Below are 18,978 nucleotides of genomic sequence, written 5' to 3'. Positions count from 1 at the left end.
GTGCTTACACAGAGTCAAGGCCTTTTCTGCTTCTCACAATAGCTGACCCCAGCTGACCAAAGGGATATTCCATACCACATGTCATCATGCTCAGCATACAAAGCTGGGAGAAGAAGAAGGAACCTGGTGGGGGGTTGTTTGGAGTGATGGTGTTTGTCTTCCCCAGTAATGGTTACACATCATGGAGCCCTGCTTTCCTGGAAGTGGGTGAACACCTGTCTGATCATGGGAAGTGGTGAGTAAATTAATTGTTTTGCTTTGCTTGCACACAGCTTTTACTTTACTTCTTAAACTGCCTTTGTCTCAACCCATGAGTTTTCTCACCTTTACCCTTCCAATTCTCTCCCCCATCCCAAGGGGGGAGTGAACAAGCAGCTGTATGGGGCTCAGTTGTCAGCTGGGGTTAAACCACAAAGGGATGTGAAACATTATTCTGTCATGGCTAAGACTCAAATAAGGAGCACAAGGGACAGTGGCTGTAACATTTAGAAAAGCAGCAGAGAGAAGTGAGTTTTCAGTTTTGTTAACCAGTTAAATTCTAAAGCACCAGCCTGTTAATCCTTTATATACTAACTTCAATAGCTCTCTACTCTGGTGGAGGTGCCCAGGAGGCTGCACACAGACTTTTGCCCTTCTTCTGGCAAGGAAATGTCATAGACTTTGCTAAATCACTCAACAGGTTTTCTAGACTATTTTTATTCTTCAAAATGTTTTCACAGTTTTCTCTTGAGACCGTCCAGAAATTAGCATCGTGTTTCAGGTATTGTCCCACTAATTGCAGAAATAGGGTAAATCCAAACTCCACTAAGTTTCCTACGGCTCCAGCTCTGTTCTGTCACTATACCAGTCGTACTCACCTGTCATCTTGGATGTCACCCGTTACCATTTCCACAATGTAATTGTTCATCAAGGAATACATGTATATACATGGCTCTGCGTTTGGCTGCACTAGAATACCTGCTGATTTTGGGAAGCAGCCTCTCGTCCACATCCTTCCTTATATGCAGGCAAAAATCAACACAGCACTGCAACATCTTTCTTGTGGACACACTTGCTGTGCAGCTAAATTGCACCTCTTATTTCCTTAAAACCAAACTTTTGCTAAGTTTATGGGCAAGGTCTCTTTCTAATGCAGCAGAATGCAATCACACACCTTTCCCTTACTGGACCTCCCATGATTTTCTCTGTGGGTTACCAAGGATACAGGCTGTATATACCCCTGTCTTGGCTCAAAATTCACATGCTTTTCAGCCTACAAATCTACACCTCTCTCAAGGAGGTGCCCCTTTGCAGCTGACACGAAGGGAATATGGCTAAATGCCTGGAAACCTGTCCATAAACTGAGAAAATTAACACTGCTGTATAGTACCAGCACCAGAAATGTTGGATTTGATATGCAAAAAACCAAAAGAATGATATGCAAAGATCTATCAGATTAATAAAACCCTACTGTTCCTGAAATGGTAACCTGCAAAATGGAGGAAATAAGTTGCTAAATGCCAGGTGACTCAATGCAATAATTACCTCATAGTTTTCCTGCCACAGAGCCATTCATATCCACCCCATCAAGTGGAGGTCAGGAGAATATTTTACAAAATATGGAGGCAATTGGGAGCTACTAATAATACATGGCCACTAGACAGTAGCAAAATGGGAAATGTTAGCACTTGCATAACAAAAAGTAGGTTACAGAGATATTTTTTAAAAGTCAATTACAAAAATATCCTCACCATTCTTAAGAAGTAATAATAACTTATAGAATCACAGAATGGTTTGGGTTGGAAGGGACCTTAAAGACCATCTAGTTCCAACCCCCTTGCCATGGGCAGGGACACCTTCCACTAGACCAGGTTGCTCACAGCCTCATCCAGCCTGGCCTTGAACACTTCCAGGGATGGGGCATCCACAGCTTCTCTGGGCAACCTGTTCCAGTGCCTCACCACCCTCTCCAGGAAGAACTTCTTCCTGATATCTAATCTAAACCTCCCCACTTTCAATTTAAACCCGTTACCCCTTGTCCTGTCACTACAGGCCCTTGTAAAAAGTCCCCCCGAGCCTCCTTGTAGCCCCTTCAGGTACTGGAAGGTGCTATAAGGTCTCCCAGGAGCCTTCTCTTCTCCAGGCTGAACAAGCCCAATTTATGAGTGAAATAAATAAATTTTACTGTAAATCTCATGCCATTGTGAATTCATTACAGCTGGTAACACTAAATAGGAAAGAGTTTCTTCAGGAAAATAAAAATTAAATTCACATATTTGAAAAAATTCAAGTAGGTTCATATGGCAGGTGAATACTGAATTCACATATTTAACATGAAAAATAAAACATTTTTTTAAATGCAGTGAACTAACATATTTACTAAAGATTAAATCTATTTGCCTTTTTTTATGTGCACCCCTTTTCCACCAGACTGAGCCTTTACATACCTCTACATAAACCTCTAATGGTCCTGTGTGCTTTTGTAAAAGAGTAAATGAATGCTCCATTTTTTTATTTATTTTTTTAATGTATTGCTTTCTGGGTTTTGGAAGTCATTTTTTATTCTGCTGTGGTGTCCCAGCAGATGGCATAATTCCATTTCAGATGGAGACAGCCTCAGGTGAAAAGAAGGGATTGGATCAGCTGGTAAAGAGCAGGCTGCAGAAAGAACCTGCAATTTCCTAAAGACTGATATTTAGACAGCAAGTGTCAGGAAATACAATGATTCAATCAGGAAAAAATAAGAAGATTAAAAAACTGCTGTCCTGCAGCACACAGGACTTTGCTTGAAGGGCTAAATATGGATGCTAAATAAATAGCTTTCTATTGCTTCTGCCCAAGTTGCGGGCTTTATTCATTCCCCCTGTGCAGGCAATGATAAATTCCACAGCACGGTGAAGATTTATCCACACAGCCTGCAGTGCTCTAACCACTGTGTGCTTGCTTCCGAATGGCTCGGATGCTGTACACTCTATCAGATGCACCTATGCTGTGTTCCGCTGCTTTTGTTACATTTAGCTCATTAAAAATAATCTTGTCCCTTTTCAAACTGTTCATATTTTAATTAGGAGTTGGGTTTTTTACTCCTTATGACTCATTGAAAGGTGCCTGGCTCAATATAGATTTTCCTTTGTATTGCTACATGCAATCTCCTTCAGTGAGATTTGCCAGGAAATAAATATTCCAAATTTTTAAAAGAGAGACAGAAAAAAAGAGAGAGACAGACAGAGAGAAAAAATATTGCATGATTAATTTACTGACACACCAGGGTTCTCAATTTCTGTGTTGCATTTACATATCAGAAGATAATTATCATAAAAGGCATTATAGAAATGTCCACTGTTACCAATGAGACCGAATTCTGTAATTAGTTTTCAATCGCATTTTAATGAAACAGGAGCCCAGCACAGGTTCCAGCCAACTTACTGATGCATTGTCTTCTTAAGGTGCCACATTCCCCAGACATTGACATAGGTGGGGGGTCACCACCTCATTGCCACATCCTGGAAGGCTCATTCAATATTTGAAACCTCCTACGTATGCAAAGTCCTTCCCCCCCTCCCCGATCCTTATTTCACTTCCTAACTGCCAGCCTCTCATGAAGCCATATTAAGACAGAGGAATAAAAAAGGGGGTTCCCATATTTACCAAACAGTGTGTGTGGACAGAGGTTCCCTGACAGTGTGAGTTCCAGGCTGTCCTTGGGACTTTCCCTTCCCATCGCTCTGCCACCCACGGGGCTCCCCTTGGCACCCACAGTGGGTTCTGCTCACACTGAACATGGTTTTCCCATCCTCGATCATTTAAAGCACGTTGGGAAGCGATGCTGTAGCAGCAGAACCAAAGCAGCAGTGCCCCCTCGTATGGTGATAATGAGTGGGGAGCAGGGGAGGGCAGAAGCCTCACCAGTGAGCACCGCTGAGGGGCACCCACATTGGCAGAGCAAAATCCTGGCTGGCCATAATGCTCCCCCCGAGCAGAGCAGGCATCTCCTGGACTTCTCCCTGCCCACAAAGCAGATGCTCCACAAATGATGTCGCTGTTATGTGGAATAACTGATCCTCTCCTGGAGCTTGTCTGCTCCATGTAACCACGGTGTGCCTCATCAATTTAATTTTTTTTAAAAAAGCAAAATTAAAAAGATTAAATAAAACATACCCTAAGCCTGGTTTTGTTCTGGTTTTGAAGAGCAATACTTTTTTTTTTTTCATGTGTTAAACAATGAGAATGGAGTTGCCTTTCTGTACTAAATATCTCTAGACCAGAACAACAAACTCTTTCTTCTTTTTTTTTGAATACAGAAAGTACGACTTGGGGAGTACCTGCCAGCAGGTAGCTGGGCAGCTAGATATTTGCCTCTCCTACAGACAGCTAGCTTCCTAATTCACTTGCCCATCTTTATATACCACTCCAAAATATCTCATACAATATATAAGTGGTTTTAATGAAATTGTGTTGCTTGTTACACTTTTTTTCCTCTGTTGAAAGACAAGTTTCCCATGATCTTGTGAAAAACCCAAAAAGGCAGCAGTGAATTAATGGACCATCCATCACACCATGACTGTAACCAGACTTCACCTAGGGCTGAACAAATAATTTATTCAATCCTTTTCAGTATTTTAACTGAATTCTTTCAGCAAATTGATCACATGCGGACTGAGGTTTTCTTGGGCTCAGTCATAACTCATTACTTCTGTTTTTAACGTGGTAATTAGGTGAGCAAATCTTAGTCTGAATCTTGTTGAATTTTAAGCTGCTTTTGAATGAAACAATTCTCTTCCTGGCTGGCTTGAGAACTCTCCAACTCAGGTTTTTTGATAAAAACATTCTCTACTAGGCAGTAAAATTGACTGTCTGCTAATATTTTGCACACCAGCAAAGTTGCAGCTGCTGCAGTGGCCTGGTGAGCCCTGTGCAAGCAAATGCATATGATAAAGTGCTCAGGGAAGCCCAGCTCAAGCACAGCACACCAAGTGTGTGGAAGGGGATGGGAAGAAAGGGGAGAATGAGTATTTGAGTGTTTATACAGGTCTAATATCAATTATGCCCTGGTTGCTGTTTATATTTCAATTAGTTACTTAAATCTTTTGTGAAAATGAAAGTGTTAAGCAATACGAACACAAATAACCCCGCTGTGTTTAAATATAGTTTGCCTTCACAAATCACAGTCTCACTGTTTATGCTAATTGCTAGTCTTCTACTGCTCGAGACAAATACCTTCTCTGAGCTCTCAAGCAGTTTCCTTTCTGCCACTTTCCAGAATATTTTTCTTATAAATTTTGATTTTTTCAGTTGCTGAGAAATACATTTCAAAAGTACAGGCTGGCCTTAAAATGAAAAGGTGATTTCAAATATCAACAGGTTTTTAGACGCAGACTACCAGAGTACAAACTTGGATTATCGTTTTTTATTTAGAATTTATGTCTTGCAACAGGGCAGAGTTGGGCTGGTTTTCTTCTCTCTTTTACTCCCAGACTTTTCTAAAACTAGATTTAAACCAAACTTGTGCCTAAAACAATGTTCAGTTCATTACAGTTGCCTGATACAGACTACATCATATAAAATTCAGTGGCTGTTTAAGGTCTGACATCCCAAGCAGTTATTACTAAAAGACAGGTTTTTGTTATGTGTGTTCATCTTCCTGGGTCAATCATATATACAGGTTCCCATGAGGAAAAAAAAAATCCATTTCTCTAGATTTGCATGGTTTCAACTACAAAGACAAGCTATATTTTAAGAAACACAGAATAGCTTGGATTGTATTACTGCACCTTATTCTCCTCTTGATAGCCTTCCCGTCATCCCCTGCATTTTCAGATCAAATCTGTCGGTGTGGATCTGTGCTGCACATACCACAAATGTATCTCTGTATTTGACTGTTACCATCATTCTAGCTTTGCAAAGCATTTTCTAAATTGTTCTAAATTTCTCAGTTTTCTGCTTCTCATTCATCAAGATTTTAATCTGTTCTTCCAGACTGCAGAATAAAACATAGGTTCGTGCTTCACTTACCCCAAGGTAATGGCCATCGATAAACACAACAGGGAGTGAAGGAACTTCACAGACCCTCCTGCATCTTTCATCTAGTTCTTTTCCGTAATCACTGTTCAGAGCAATGTTTTTTTCTTCAAATTTAACTCTGTGATTTTGAAAGATCTTTCTAACCAGTTCGCATCTTTCAAAAGTGGTTCTCACCACACGAAGGCTCGTAGTATAAATTACTATACGGCCAAATTCTAGCACTGTTGATACCTGGAAAAAGAAAAAAAAAAATCCAATTACATTAAATAAAGTGTTAATAGCTTCCAAGTACTGAGCAATTTCATTTAGAATATTATTTAAGCAAAAATATGCATCTGGAAATCACAATCCAACAGTGTACTTCTTTCAAATGTGAAGATGGAAGGGGGGGGATTTAAATTCTTGCAATCATCAGCTTAAGGCAATTTAATCTGTTTATATAAGTGATGTACAACTCTGTTTTTTTTGAGTAAGGCTTGGGGATGGTGAATCAAGCCCAGCTTCTTCAAGAAACAGATATATTTTAGATCCTGGTGGACTTCAAAATGTGAATAAGTCATCACCCTTTTGCTGTTGTCCTGTACACAGTCACCCCTCCTTCCCCAAGCAGTGGGTTATATCCTTCTCATCTATTAAAGCACAAATTCTTCACAGCTGCAGTAGTGATGTCAACGTAGGACTCCCCTGACCCTGCTGTTTTTAGAGATGTCTGATTCATCTCTAAAACGTGTTTTCACAAATACAGTCTGGTAGTACCCAGACTAAGTCTAAAATTGCTAGCTCAGGTGTTGCTGACAGCCTCCTTTAAGCAAAACTCCATCACAACCATGAGCCAACACTAACTTAGAAAATTTTAGGTGTCTTCATGCTGCACTAGATTATGACTACAGAGGGGACAGATGTATCACTAATTTTTAGTGGGGTTCCATGTCAAATTACTCTAGCATCCAACCAACAATAAAAAAGTACATTTTGTGTGCATTCAGTGTCTGACACAAAGCCCGATGCAGCTAGGGGAAGCAGTTCCCTTGGCTGTAATAAGTTTAAATTTCTTGAACTGTAAATACTACAATTCAGATTTTACCCTTTACCCCACTTCTTCATATGTAAAAGTTTATGCCACATCTTTTCTTTCTGGGATGAAAACAATTAGGGAGGGTAAATACTACAGGGATTAATTTGTCTAAGAGAGTGGTACATTTTCAAAAAGCCCAAAAACCATTGCTTTAAACAAAAGTATGTTCAGACAAACAGCTAAAATCCTAGCTTTGTTTAAAGGTGAGAAGGCATTTCCAAGCTTTTTTTAATTATCCACTATATTCAGCAAATTATATTTAATCATTTCAGCAGTATTCCAGGAGTAAAACCAGTTATAAAATAATAGACAAAGATAACTGTAATGCACTGTAACAACCTATGAAAAATTTACCTTGATAAGCAAATAAATCATTTTTGAGCTATGTAATATAATAAATGCAAAGACATAGTTGTAAAGTTGGGTAGATGCCATTGCAGGTTTTGCCAAGTAATGAAGTCACGAGTTATGTTACTATGTAAATGCAAAAAAAAGTCATTGTGAAAAGCATATTCTGCTTAGAAGGTGTTTACAAGCTTTGACGTACAGTGAAGAGTTCTGAGGAAAAACACTTGCATTTTACAGGTCACTTATAGACCACTGAAAGTGTAATTGCGAACATATGTAGTTGATCAGTTCTGTCTCCCGTTCTGGGAAGGAAGCATGTTGTGATAGGTCAGTATTTATTTCTCTTTGAATCGATGTCAGAAATTCAGTTTTAGGAACAAATGTTATAAAAAGTGGGCTACTTTTCTCCAGCCTGTTTTCTAGGTTGAAAATCTGTTATGTCGCTACTGCAGCGTTGACTCTTCCCCATCATATTTTCACACATACCAAGTGAGAGGATCAGCTTGTCCCCTAATTATAAGACAAGTACTCTACACAAACACTAACAAATATTTTAGTAACCATGCATGGGTTGCTGGAAGGAAGATGAGTTCAGCCTTTTGTAACCAGAAGGAGTTCATAAAATATTCCTGGAAAGGATAATTTCACAAACTCATTGTTTTCTCCTCTTCGGAGGGAAAATAGATTTTCAAGTGGAAAACTATTCAACAGGATGGAAATTCTTGTTCCTTCATGGCTCTGATCTCTAATGCTGTTTGTTCCCAGACACCAGCGGCTGGCAGCACAGATACAGACAGTCATTATCTAGCGGAGCATCAGGTCTGTGGTGTCCCTACAGCATACAAATAAGCAGCTGAAGACTCGGAAAAATGGAGAGTTGTAAAGTGATCTGGAAAGATATCAAGTGGAAGATGTGTATGCAAAGTCACTTTTATGCATATTCGTTTATTTTTTCCTAATGTGGTATTGAAAAAATACCCGTGTTTGCCCTGCACAGAAGTATCAAGGGCATTGACTAAATAATTATTTAGGGAAATTTTAGTAAACACTTTGTATTCTGTGCTACAAACACACAGAACTTATCCTTGGCAGGACTTCATCATACCAGGGAAAATCCTTCCTGTCACCTGTCTCAAATCACATCGGCAATTAAAAATAGGAGTCAAGACAGTTGGAGATATGTACATGTTTTTTCTTAATGAGAATCTCTACTAATTCCTATTTCGTGACCTAATTCAATGACTACAACCTGCAATATTTAGTGACTAGAATACACTCTAAAAGTAAATCAGCAGAGTAATGTTTGAATATTGTGCTTTTCCTTCTTAGGTTGGAACTGTGGCAAAAACATAATAAATAATGACAAGCAATGTAAACAGATTAATAGAAAGACATTTTAACTTTTACAATCTTGTGTAACAAACTTCAAATTAGAATCATCTCGTATGATTCACAAATGCACATTTTAGCTGAAGTTAAAGAGAAGGGAATTCTCTGGTTAATGGGCATGAAAAAACTTTACTTAGGTTGTGGAAGTTGGACAGATGAACGAACCAAAAGATTTGGAGCAACATATATTGACCCCTTTCTCGCACTTCCTGTATATGGGATTCTTATTGAAACCAGCCAGTTAAATACGTATGCCATAAAGCTCCCACTGCCATCTCTGGGTTCTTACCTTCTCTGCTGTATCTCATCCCTGGCTTCTGGATCCAGCTGCAACCGAAAGAGCAGCAAAACCCATCCGTGTTTCTCTACTGGTCCCACAGCTACCCTGGCCCTGACCATAGCCCCCAGCCTGACCACATATCACTCACCCTCCTATTTGTGAGAGGAATTTATAACATGAATTACTGAATAGTAATGCTAGATTATTTCTTCAGCATATTTGCCATGAATTGCTTTCCCAAGGCTGTAGATTTTCTTTAATATCTTTTATGACATGTTTATGTCTGCCTCGCTGACTTTGAGTGGCTCTTTTTCTTTGGACCAAAACTCATCACACGGATATTTTTGCAGCACAGCTCAGAGCTGTGGAACTGGCCCACGCCAATGCATTTCTACTTGTGGTGTAAAGACCACTGCTGCACCTTGGGTATAAGGTCATCGTTCATAAAACAGTGGTAACATTTTTTTTTTTTTAATTTCTGTATGTGACTATGTCTGCAACCAAGTAAACAGACAAGCCCAGCGGTAAGAGGAATATTCATGGTGTTGACCCCATTTTTATTTGGTTGCAAATAAAAGCTATGGCAGCAGCACTAGAAAAGTAGTATTGGGATTATTTGTATTGTTATCCTCCTTCTGAATAGAAGGTATAAGCGTGTGTCTTTACCTCATTGGTGTGCAAAGAATAGCTATTTACAGTCTATCCATATATATGTTATTTCAGTGGTGGCATCCCCCGCAAAAGACTTTGTTCTTTTAAAGTACTTATCCTTTTCCCAACTTGTTTCCTATAACAAATGCAAAATAAAACCCTCAAAACCTAGCCCTATTTTATGCATTATACAAGTAACTGCATTCTAGCAAAAGCAGAATATTTTTCTGCTAAGATTAATGGGCTGGTATAAAACTTTGGCAAAAGCTGAAATGTTAATGCCAACCTTTATTACATACGAGATTTTTAAAGGGTTTTACTATGTTTGGATATAACATTCAACTAATGTTATTCATGCAGTAGTGAATTGCTTCTGTGACCTAAATCAATGGCTGATATGCCCTTCTCTGTGTCAGAATATCATCTTTCCACATCTCAGAGTGTCCTACTGAAATATGTACCCCTTGCCTATGTAATTAGATAGTATCAGACTGGCAGAAGTATCTGCTGTCCACTAAGTTGTCTGAGACAGGAATCTAGAGCGCATTACAAACCCTGCACCGCACATGCTTCAGTGAGTAAATGCGGCATTGAACATCTAAAGAAAATGAGGAGCAAGAGAAAATTAGTGTATAGAGATGTGAGTGAGTGTGTGTATGTATATATGTGCATACATACATATTTTTATGCGTGTCTGCATATATATGCCAGGCTGGATGAGGCTTTGAGCAACCTGGTCTAGTGCAAGGTGTCTCTGCCCATGGCAGGGGGTTGGAACTAGATGATCTTTAAGGTCCTTCCCAACCCAAACCATTCTGTTATTCTGTGGTATCTAGAAGCTTTGAATTAAGATGCTCCCTTATAATGTGTTTAGCATAGCTAATAGTTTGAATTAGAATCAATTACGAAGTGGCAAAAAGAATTATCATCTAACACACATTTTCTGACCACAATCTGTTTTAGACTTTTAGTTTTTATTTTCCACTCAGAAACAGAAGGGAAGAAAACAGCCACAACTGTCTTTTTGAAGAAGTTCTGTGAAAAAAATAAAAACCAACAAAAACAACAAAAAAAAAATTAAACATTTCACTTCTGCAAGACTGAAAAGCTTTTACTGGCTTTTGAGTTTTAAATGCTTTCAAAGTGTATACTAAAAGTAATGAATATTTTCTGAAAGATTATTTGAAGTAAAAAGCTATCACCAAAATGTTTCCATTTTTTCTACATGACACGTCATCAGAACATACATGTTTTCCATAATAAAAAGTCATACTTTTCATCATGTCGCTGTTTAAATGAAAATGTACAACATCCTTTGAGTGAGATGGCTGGAGATTGAAGGTCTGTGTTCTAGTGAAAGCTACAATATTTGCCATCACTGCAGCATAGTCCCTTCTGTCTGTCTTCGTTGATTGCCTGGTTCAAATCAAAGGTTTAATGACATTTTTCAGGAAGAACTGATTTGCTGCTCAGAAGACCTCTTCCAACAAACAGACCTCATCGAGCAAAGTAAAACATTTTTCTTTGGCAGACAAGGTCTGTTTACGTGCACAAGAGGAATTGCAAGCAGTTCCCAGCTATGGCTGCACTCTCAGTATGAAATCACATTCCCTTTCACTTCACTATTTGCAGTTCCAAGCCTCCATGGGCTCTCACACTTCAATTTAAATTTAAGGACTTTCTTAAGTGCTTTATTACGTTAAGGCTATAGTCCTGTTTGCATTGTCTTCAAGGAGCTGGCACTATATCAATATTCAAGAAAATTCTGAGCTTAAACTTTATTAAATTCAGAAACTGCATTTTAGTAGAGGTCAGGAGAATAAAGACTAAATTTCTAGAGTAGTGCAAGTCATATGCTCAAACCAAAGCATTTACTGGCCTTCTCTTAAATTCATTGCCTCAAAAACACTTTTTCTTATCCAGTTTGGGTAATTACAGGAACCATAACTGTAGGATTTTGAGTCTGCAATCCTATATTGTTGGGACAGTAAGATGATAACACCAGTTATCATCCTCACAACCATCAGCAAGCTGGGAAAGCCTATTGATACTGATTTGAAAGTGCATCAAGATCTGCACTCATAAACAAGGTAGCCAGAGAGTCTGGGACACTCCCAAATAGGGATATTAGTTTTGCTTTCCTCAAGAATGTGGTCAGGTCAGTTCAGCTTTTAAAATAGCACAAATATCTGTGCCCTTTTTGTTTGCCTATGTTCTGGCACTCGCCAACCCCACAAAGAGTAGCCTTAGGAATACATTCATTTCCAAAAGCTGTATAGGAGCACAGACTCCTCTGCCTGATTGAGCATCCCAAAACACAGCAGGAAACACCTTATTTTTTCCTGTTTCAGTGTCAGCTCTGAAGAGTTGGTCACACTTACTGAGAAGGGCTGTGATCCATCAAGAACCAGAATTCTTTGATCTGCTAACTCTTGGGTGACTGTCCTCTCTTATCTACACACCCACCACTTACTGCTGATGGTAAAATAGCACAGTATAACCTCCTTAAGGTTAGCAACCTCAAAACTGTTCAACCACCACAGCGTAACATAAATATTATACCTAAGATATTGGTAAAGTATATTTATATACACCTGTAGTTAATTTGTACTTTTCAGGCTGTATGTCAATCTTGGGGATGTCAGTGAAAATAACAAAAGTAATAATAATGTTGCATGGGATATTTATACTGTGCTTTTCATCCTAAAATCACTTGACTGAATATTAAAAAATCCAAAAGGAGGGCTTTCCATCCTCTAACACTATGTCTGCTCCTCAGATAACAGAATATAGCATCACACCTTTTTTCTGCCACTGTAGGCTTTCCCACATATCTTCTGGCACAGACCCCTGTTCAAGGGATGTCAAAGGGTTTTCATTTCAAAGCAGAAAAAATACATACCACAGCAAAAGAGTGCAGGGCATGACCTTGCCTCTTCCTACTCCATGGAATGCTCCAGCTAGCAGCAGGTTCCAAAGGCACAGAGCCTACAGCTGAGCTCACCTCCCAGTGTCCCTATTACCCTTCATCCAGCACACATCCGCACAACCAGGCTACAGCCTGCTCTCAGGTGACCGAGCCCAGGTAAGAGAAGGGGTTATCTCCCTAGGGTTCAAGGTCTCTGCTAGACCCTGATGCCTCTGCGTGGGTAAAGAAAAGTCAAAGTGCCTGCTACAGGTGTGACCCTGACTCAGGGGGAGTAAAGTGGCCCCCATTCGACAAGACACAGCGATGCTGTGAAAATCAGACAGGGCAGCGTTTATTACAGTGTTCAGATCGGAGAAAGAAGATCCATATCTGTCCATGCTAGTTGGATTTTATTTATCAAGCTCTGGAATGTCTATCAGTCTTTTCTTATTAGATTATTTATGCTGTTCTGTATATGATAGGAACAAATGAAACCTTTGAAAATCAGAAGCAAAAGATAACCCTGTGAGTAATTCCAACCTGGTCTGCAGTTCTGCCAGGAAGAAATGAGACTGTTGTTCTTGTTTGTCTCTGTTGCTTGTGCACTCCTTATTTCTCTTTGTTTGTACTTTCCCATTCAACATCTCCAAGAAATTCTTCACAGAGAAAAAGAGAGAGAGTGTCTCTGAGACCCTGGGCAGTGTTTCATAGGTTGTAGGAAAGGAGGAGCATTCCTTTGTTGCACAAGTACACTGCTGACAAAGTCTGAAGGGCAGGATCAAGAGCTACTGAAAATAGTTTTGTCCTCAGCAGTTTACATGAGGTAGTAGTAGTTGTTTGAAAAAGGAGTGTCCAACCATCTCCTCTCACGCCCTACAGCTTTTTGAACTATTCCCGTATTCAGCAGAAGGGACCTGAAGCCAGAGAAGTTGCACCTAGACTGTCCTGTAGCATCGCTGAAGCTGCTTTTGTTAGTCAGGCACATGGGGTGTAGGTTAAGACAGGCAATAGCTGAACTGTTTATACTAGTTGAGTGTTCTATACCTTACAGTCCTCATTAAATTAGTTTCTTTTTCTTTCCAAAGGAAATATAGTGACTTTCCAAAGGAAATATAATGACTTAGAAGAAATGGTAGGGTATCTTTGATGCCTGATGTATCTTATGCTGCATATTCAGCACAACCATGTATTTTATAGGTGATAAAATGCAAGCCTTTGCATTTGTCGATAACTTTGAAACTTCGACTACCGATACAAATAAAATTTTTTAATCCATCCACATCAGAAAAATCTGATACATAAGTCAGGACAGTGACGTTTTCTTAACAGCGCTAGCTAGAGAACCTAATTTCAGAAAGTTTTCATCAGCCAACACAATCACCATGCAGAAATAATATGAAATTATTTTTTGGGACAGACAGATTCAGTTCATTGCCATTTACAGCAGGAAACTCCCACTGCAATTTTAAGGCAGCAGTCAGAAGATACCTAAACCAAGTTTCAGCAAGGCACATGATGACCTTCCTCTTCATTTGCAAAGTGTGCTGTAGGATCTTACACCAAACAGGTAGTTGAAACCTGATATACTCTCTTTCAACCTTATTATGATCTCACCTACAAAATATGACACTGGGGCCAAATGTTTCCCTGATTAAGTAGCATGTAAAATCAGGATTTGGGTATTGCCCCGTTGCTTTAGTTTCTTCAAGTGCATCAATGATTATTAGCCACAGAAAGCATTATTCTAGGATGATCATTTTCTATCAAATAGTTTGACTAATGATACAGATATATTTGGAGTGGTTTAGCCAGTCCAAATCGATAACCAAGATGCAGAGCTGTAAAAGTAAACACGATGGAGAGAATGCTCTTCCATTCACAAGGCATTCGCTATCTGAAGTGAATGAAACTGCAGTATTTCCTAGAATACACTATGTAAAGGGAAAATATTTGTCATTAAGAGGATTAAATTTCATAGAATGATTCGCTAGCTCTTACTCCATCATTTTTTGAGCACACATCAGTGAAGATTCACTTGGATTAAGTTCCATGGGGGTTTCTTAGTGTACGCGTTTTTCCAGAAACAGTGGTTGCTTCTCAGGTGAGCATACTGGCCTCAAACCACATGGGAAGTACACTTGCTTTTTCCAATATTGATCTTCATCTTCACTGAGAATTTCATCACTTTTCAGCCTTCAGTGGCAGGGCTATGGCACAATCCACTCTTGTTCTTTTCTCTGTAAGTTCAATAACTGTAATGTCAGCTCTGAAACAAACTGATTGGGAAAGGGGAGGGTAAAGAAAGTTAGAAATTGCTCTGATGCTGCTCACCAAACTGTCTGTTCATCTATTACCCTCCTCTTCCCTTATCACTTCATTTCAGAGTAACAAGACTTGCTAGAGAAGAGGGAAGGTGTTGGGTTTACTTCACCTATGAGCACAGTATTTGCAGAATGCCTCTTTCGAGACAATGAACGCTAACCTGTAAGACTTTTTCTTTCTGGCAAAACAAACTGCTTTTCAGTAGGGAAATGCTTCTGGTTTTGATAAGTATATTTTACTTTTCATAGTTGATTTACAGTGGATTTAATACGAACATGTTTAATAGCTACCTTAACCTCTGCAGATAACATCATGTAAACTTCAGCCAGCTCCTCTCCTAACAATGTGTTTTCTTTGGCAAAGGGTTATTCCATATTTACCCTCCGTGCCTACTCTATGTTGAAAGACTATTGTAGTGTGCTGTAACCTGGCATCCAACCAGTCAAACGATTGTTTTCTACAGGTACAGTGTTAATAGGAGAGTTACAAGCTGGTTTTATTACTGTTTGATTATCTGTTATGTTTGATAAATGGCTTGCAGCTGAACAATCTGAGTGACAATATAAACAATTTCTTTTTGTTTGATGTAATTGCTGGATCAGGAAATTGAAACCTATACTTCTGCAAAATTGTGTTACAGTGTTACAGGAGATGTAAATTCTCTGATTTGCTTCTTGGGACTTTGACTGCAAAAAACAAATGCTAATTAGAAACGCTTATTAAATTTTAATACCACGTCTTAAGAAGTAGGCTGTGCCAGGCAGATACAGATGATGAGCTAAATGCAGGAAAATTCAGTGGTAAAAACTGAAAATTTTACAAAATTTCATATTCCCTTGTGGTTAGGACTGAAGTTCTGTTGGAAAATTGTGCTAGAGTTTGTTCTTCTGGCTAAAACAAAGTTAGGAAGAGAATTCACCATAGATGCGGCTAAAATATGGGTATTTTTATGTTGCAACCAAAAGAATGAATGAAAGGATTATTCTTAATGTTGGTCACAAATTGGTGTTGTTGCAGTACAGTGTAAAAACAACTATTTCCTTCCATTCATCTGGCTTTGCCAAACTTTATGAGTTCAAGCTGTAATTGAAAACTCAAGTTCCCCTAGTCCTTTTTTTTTTCCCTTTTTTCTTTCTTTTTACTTCAGAGAATTGATCAGATTGGAGACTAAGCTCCTGTTCACCCCCATCAAGCCTGATTGCTCTTCAACTCTCTTCCAGGTTGAAGTCATGTCTCAGGACTTTTAACACCAAGTTTTCCCCAGGCCTCCAGGAGAGATTTGTGCTTTTTCCAATATTACCTACATGTGGAAGCCTTTCTTCTCTTGCCTCTCGCTTTCTGCTTTATTCTCTCAAGACAGAGCACTTCACTGCCACACTTGACATTTCTGACAGCTGTTGAGGGACTGATTTAGGTGCAGCCCTTAACTTTTCATTATATTTACAAGCCTGTGCTGCAAAAACTGGCTGCAAGAATGGCTGGGAGCTAGAGATTTCCACGGTTCCAGCTCAGAAGTAGTCAGTGCCTCCTTATTACCTTTCAGTAGGGCTGAGTATGTAATGAATCAGCCAAAGTGGGACAGAAGCCCACCAGAAGACTCACACCACTAAGCAGATAGACCTTCCCAAGTCAAACCTAGGAGCATATGCAGTAAACGGTTTCCAGGTTTCCGGACATGCCTTGCTCGTTGCAAGTGTCACCTATATCTTACCCTATATGAAGATCATCGCCATGCATTGCCCTGGAGCACGTATAATACCCCCATTTCAGATGAACTCTGCCTTTCTGGTGCAAACTAGTGCCACAAGCTAAGCCAGGAAGAGATTGAACTTTCAAAGCTTTGTATTGCTTGGGGTTTATGCCTGAAATGTCATAAATTCAAAGCATCGCTTCCCCCTCTGGTAGGTTTGTTGAGGAACTCTGTGAATCCAAGTCAACACATTTACCTAATCATCTTAACAAATACTGAAAACACAGAGTGCTTAAAATCATTGCAGAGCATCTCCACAGCCATCACAACAGCTTTTCAGGCTACCAAACAACATTACAAATTCTGACAGTCACATACAAGGTGCCTCTGTGAATCCAGACAGCAGGAAGCTTTCTCCAGCATCCCATGGATAAACTGAGTTTTTCTCCACAAGCATTTGATTTATCTCCTGAATTCCCTCTACAGTATCAGTGTTCCTATTTTATTCCTCTCCAGCCTTTCTCATATATTCACAGTCACAGACCTTGCATAACAACCACTTGAGATTTTCTGCAAACTAATTACTTTATCTCAGTATCTACAGCCCAGCCAGTCTCATTTGCCATGATTTTTCACTAGTTCTTCTGGCTCTTGTTTAGCATCATCTTTTCCAATACCTCTGTGGAATAACTTGGCAAGGATGCTACATAATTTCATCCTACTTTACTCAGAGAGTTTTCTCCAAAGACACTTCAGTTCGTTTACCATCTCGGAGAGGAGAAGAACCTTGGTTTCCCCCATCAATAACCTCTTCTGGTTTACCAATAAATGAGTGGGTTTACCAATAAATGAGTACTGGTTTCCCAGTACCCACTCATCATACTCCTGTGTTGTTTGATGTAAATTGAATTCCTTTAAAAATCATCAAAGTATTTCCTACAGTATCAAGGTATTTGACTATGTGTAAATATTTTGCACTAAAATTCACACAGTCCATAGCGAGCATGCTAGCTATGAAGCACAGTGACATATGAGTGATCAAACTGAAACTTCCCACAAGAACATTATTCCTGGCAGATATGGCTTGTGTTGTGACAGGCCTGAATACAGCTGTAATATCTACCAAAATGTATGAACATTATGTTACTGCATGAATCGTGTGACCATTTGGAGGTCTTTTACTTTAGGTCTGAATTTTGGCCTGAACTTTCATTGCCCATTAGAGTCATTTTGGCTCCAGTACCATGTCTGATCCATGCAAAACTAAGTGGACATAACTTTCAAATTATCCCAGTGCGAGTTTATGATTGTGTTACATCAACAAGAAAGGAAAGGAGAAGAACTGTTTGCTGTTTGCAGCTGTTTACCTGGACACAGTTTTCTCAAGAGTCTGCTGACAGAACAAAAGCTTAACAGTTTATGCAATATGCCTTCGACATGAAAACAATGCAGGCATTTTTAAATGTATGGAAAATTGGGAAGTCAAACAAAATGTGAAACTAAAAATAGTAGATTCACAATTTATCACTCCTACCAATTTTCTGTCTACTAAGAGGCAGCATGAAGTTAGAGAACAGGCAGGTTGGAAGGTCACTGTTACTACTCCAAAGCACCTTGCAAACAGAAATTAATTAATGTAAGAGAGGGGGGAAAAAACCCAAAAAAAACCAACACAAAGACCAGTCTACTGCATGTCACCTACAGAAATGCTGCCATCAGTAAATTAAAAATGTATGGCATGAGCTGCATAGCATCTGCCTGCCTAAAGCTATGACTGTAAATAGTGTGGAAGACCAGAGAACTGAAACAATGGATCACAGATGGGTCATGAAAAATATGTTAATATTAATTAGACAAATCTAAACAATATGCAAGCCCTAGAAATCTGAGATTAAGCCCTTATTCTTAGAAGAAGATTTGTCTTAGATTACACCATTTAATTTCCTTGCTTAACAGTTATGAGTGACTACTTGGTGATAAAAGTTATATGTAGGAGTATGGAAAATAATTATTATTCAACATTTGTTCAGTGTTTATTTCACCTCTATCTCTTTATCACTAGTAACAGGGAGAAACAGATCAAATAAAATGAAAATAGGGCTTCCATAAAATGGGACCTTTTCTCAAGTTTAAGAAAACATTGTGCAATTTTTTCACTTATTTTTCTGGGCCTTTCTGTTTTCTGATTCTAGTCAAAACAAGAAGGTCTGGAAATAAAAAAGCATGTAAGTCAACTTGAAAGAGTTTTAACTAGCACTTAGTGTTTGGTCACTTGTCCAAGAAGGACTTTTAAACATCTATGATATCTAGATTTG

The 18,978-nt window shown here is 39.1% G+C and overlaps 1 protein-coding gene across 1 annotated transcript in view; it reads right to left on the bottom strand.

The window, feature by feature from the left end:
• The window catches only part of GRXCR1 (glutaredoxin, cysteine rich 1), a 39,770-nt gene that overhangs the window by 5,248 nt on the left and 15,544 nt on the right, over window positions 1-18,978 (bottom strand). Inside the window, exon 3 of the mRNA XM_010147229.1 lies at window positions 5,992-6,231. Coding sequence (XP_010145531.1) covers window positions 5,992-6,231 — 240 coding nt within the window. The remainder of the gene's footprint in view (window positions 1-5,991; window positions 6,232-18,978) is intronic.

This window comes from Eurypyga helias, unplaced genomic scaffold, assembly GCF_000690775.1.
Source record: "Eurypyga helias isolate BGI_N326 unplaced genomic scaffold, ASM69077v1 scaffold13292, whole genome shotgun sequence".
NCBI classification, from domain to species: Eukaryota; Metazoa; Chordata; class Aves; order Eurypygiformes; family Eurypygidae; genus Eurypyga; species Eurypyga helias.
Note: the sequence above shows the minus strand (reverse complement) of the source record. Positions and strands in the feature narration are given on the sequence as shown.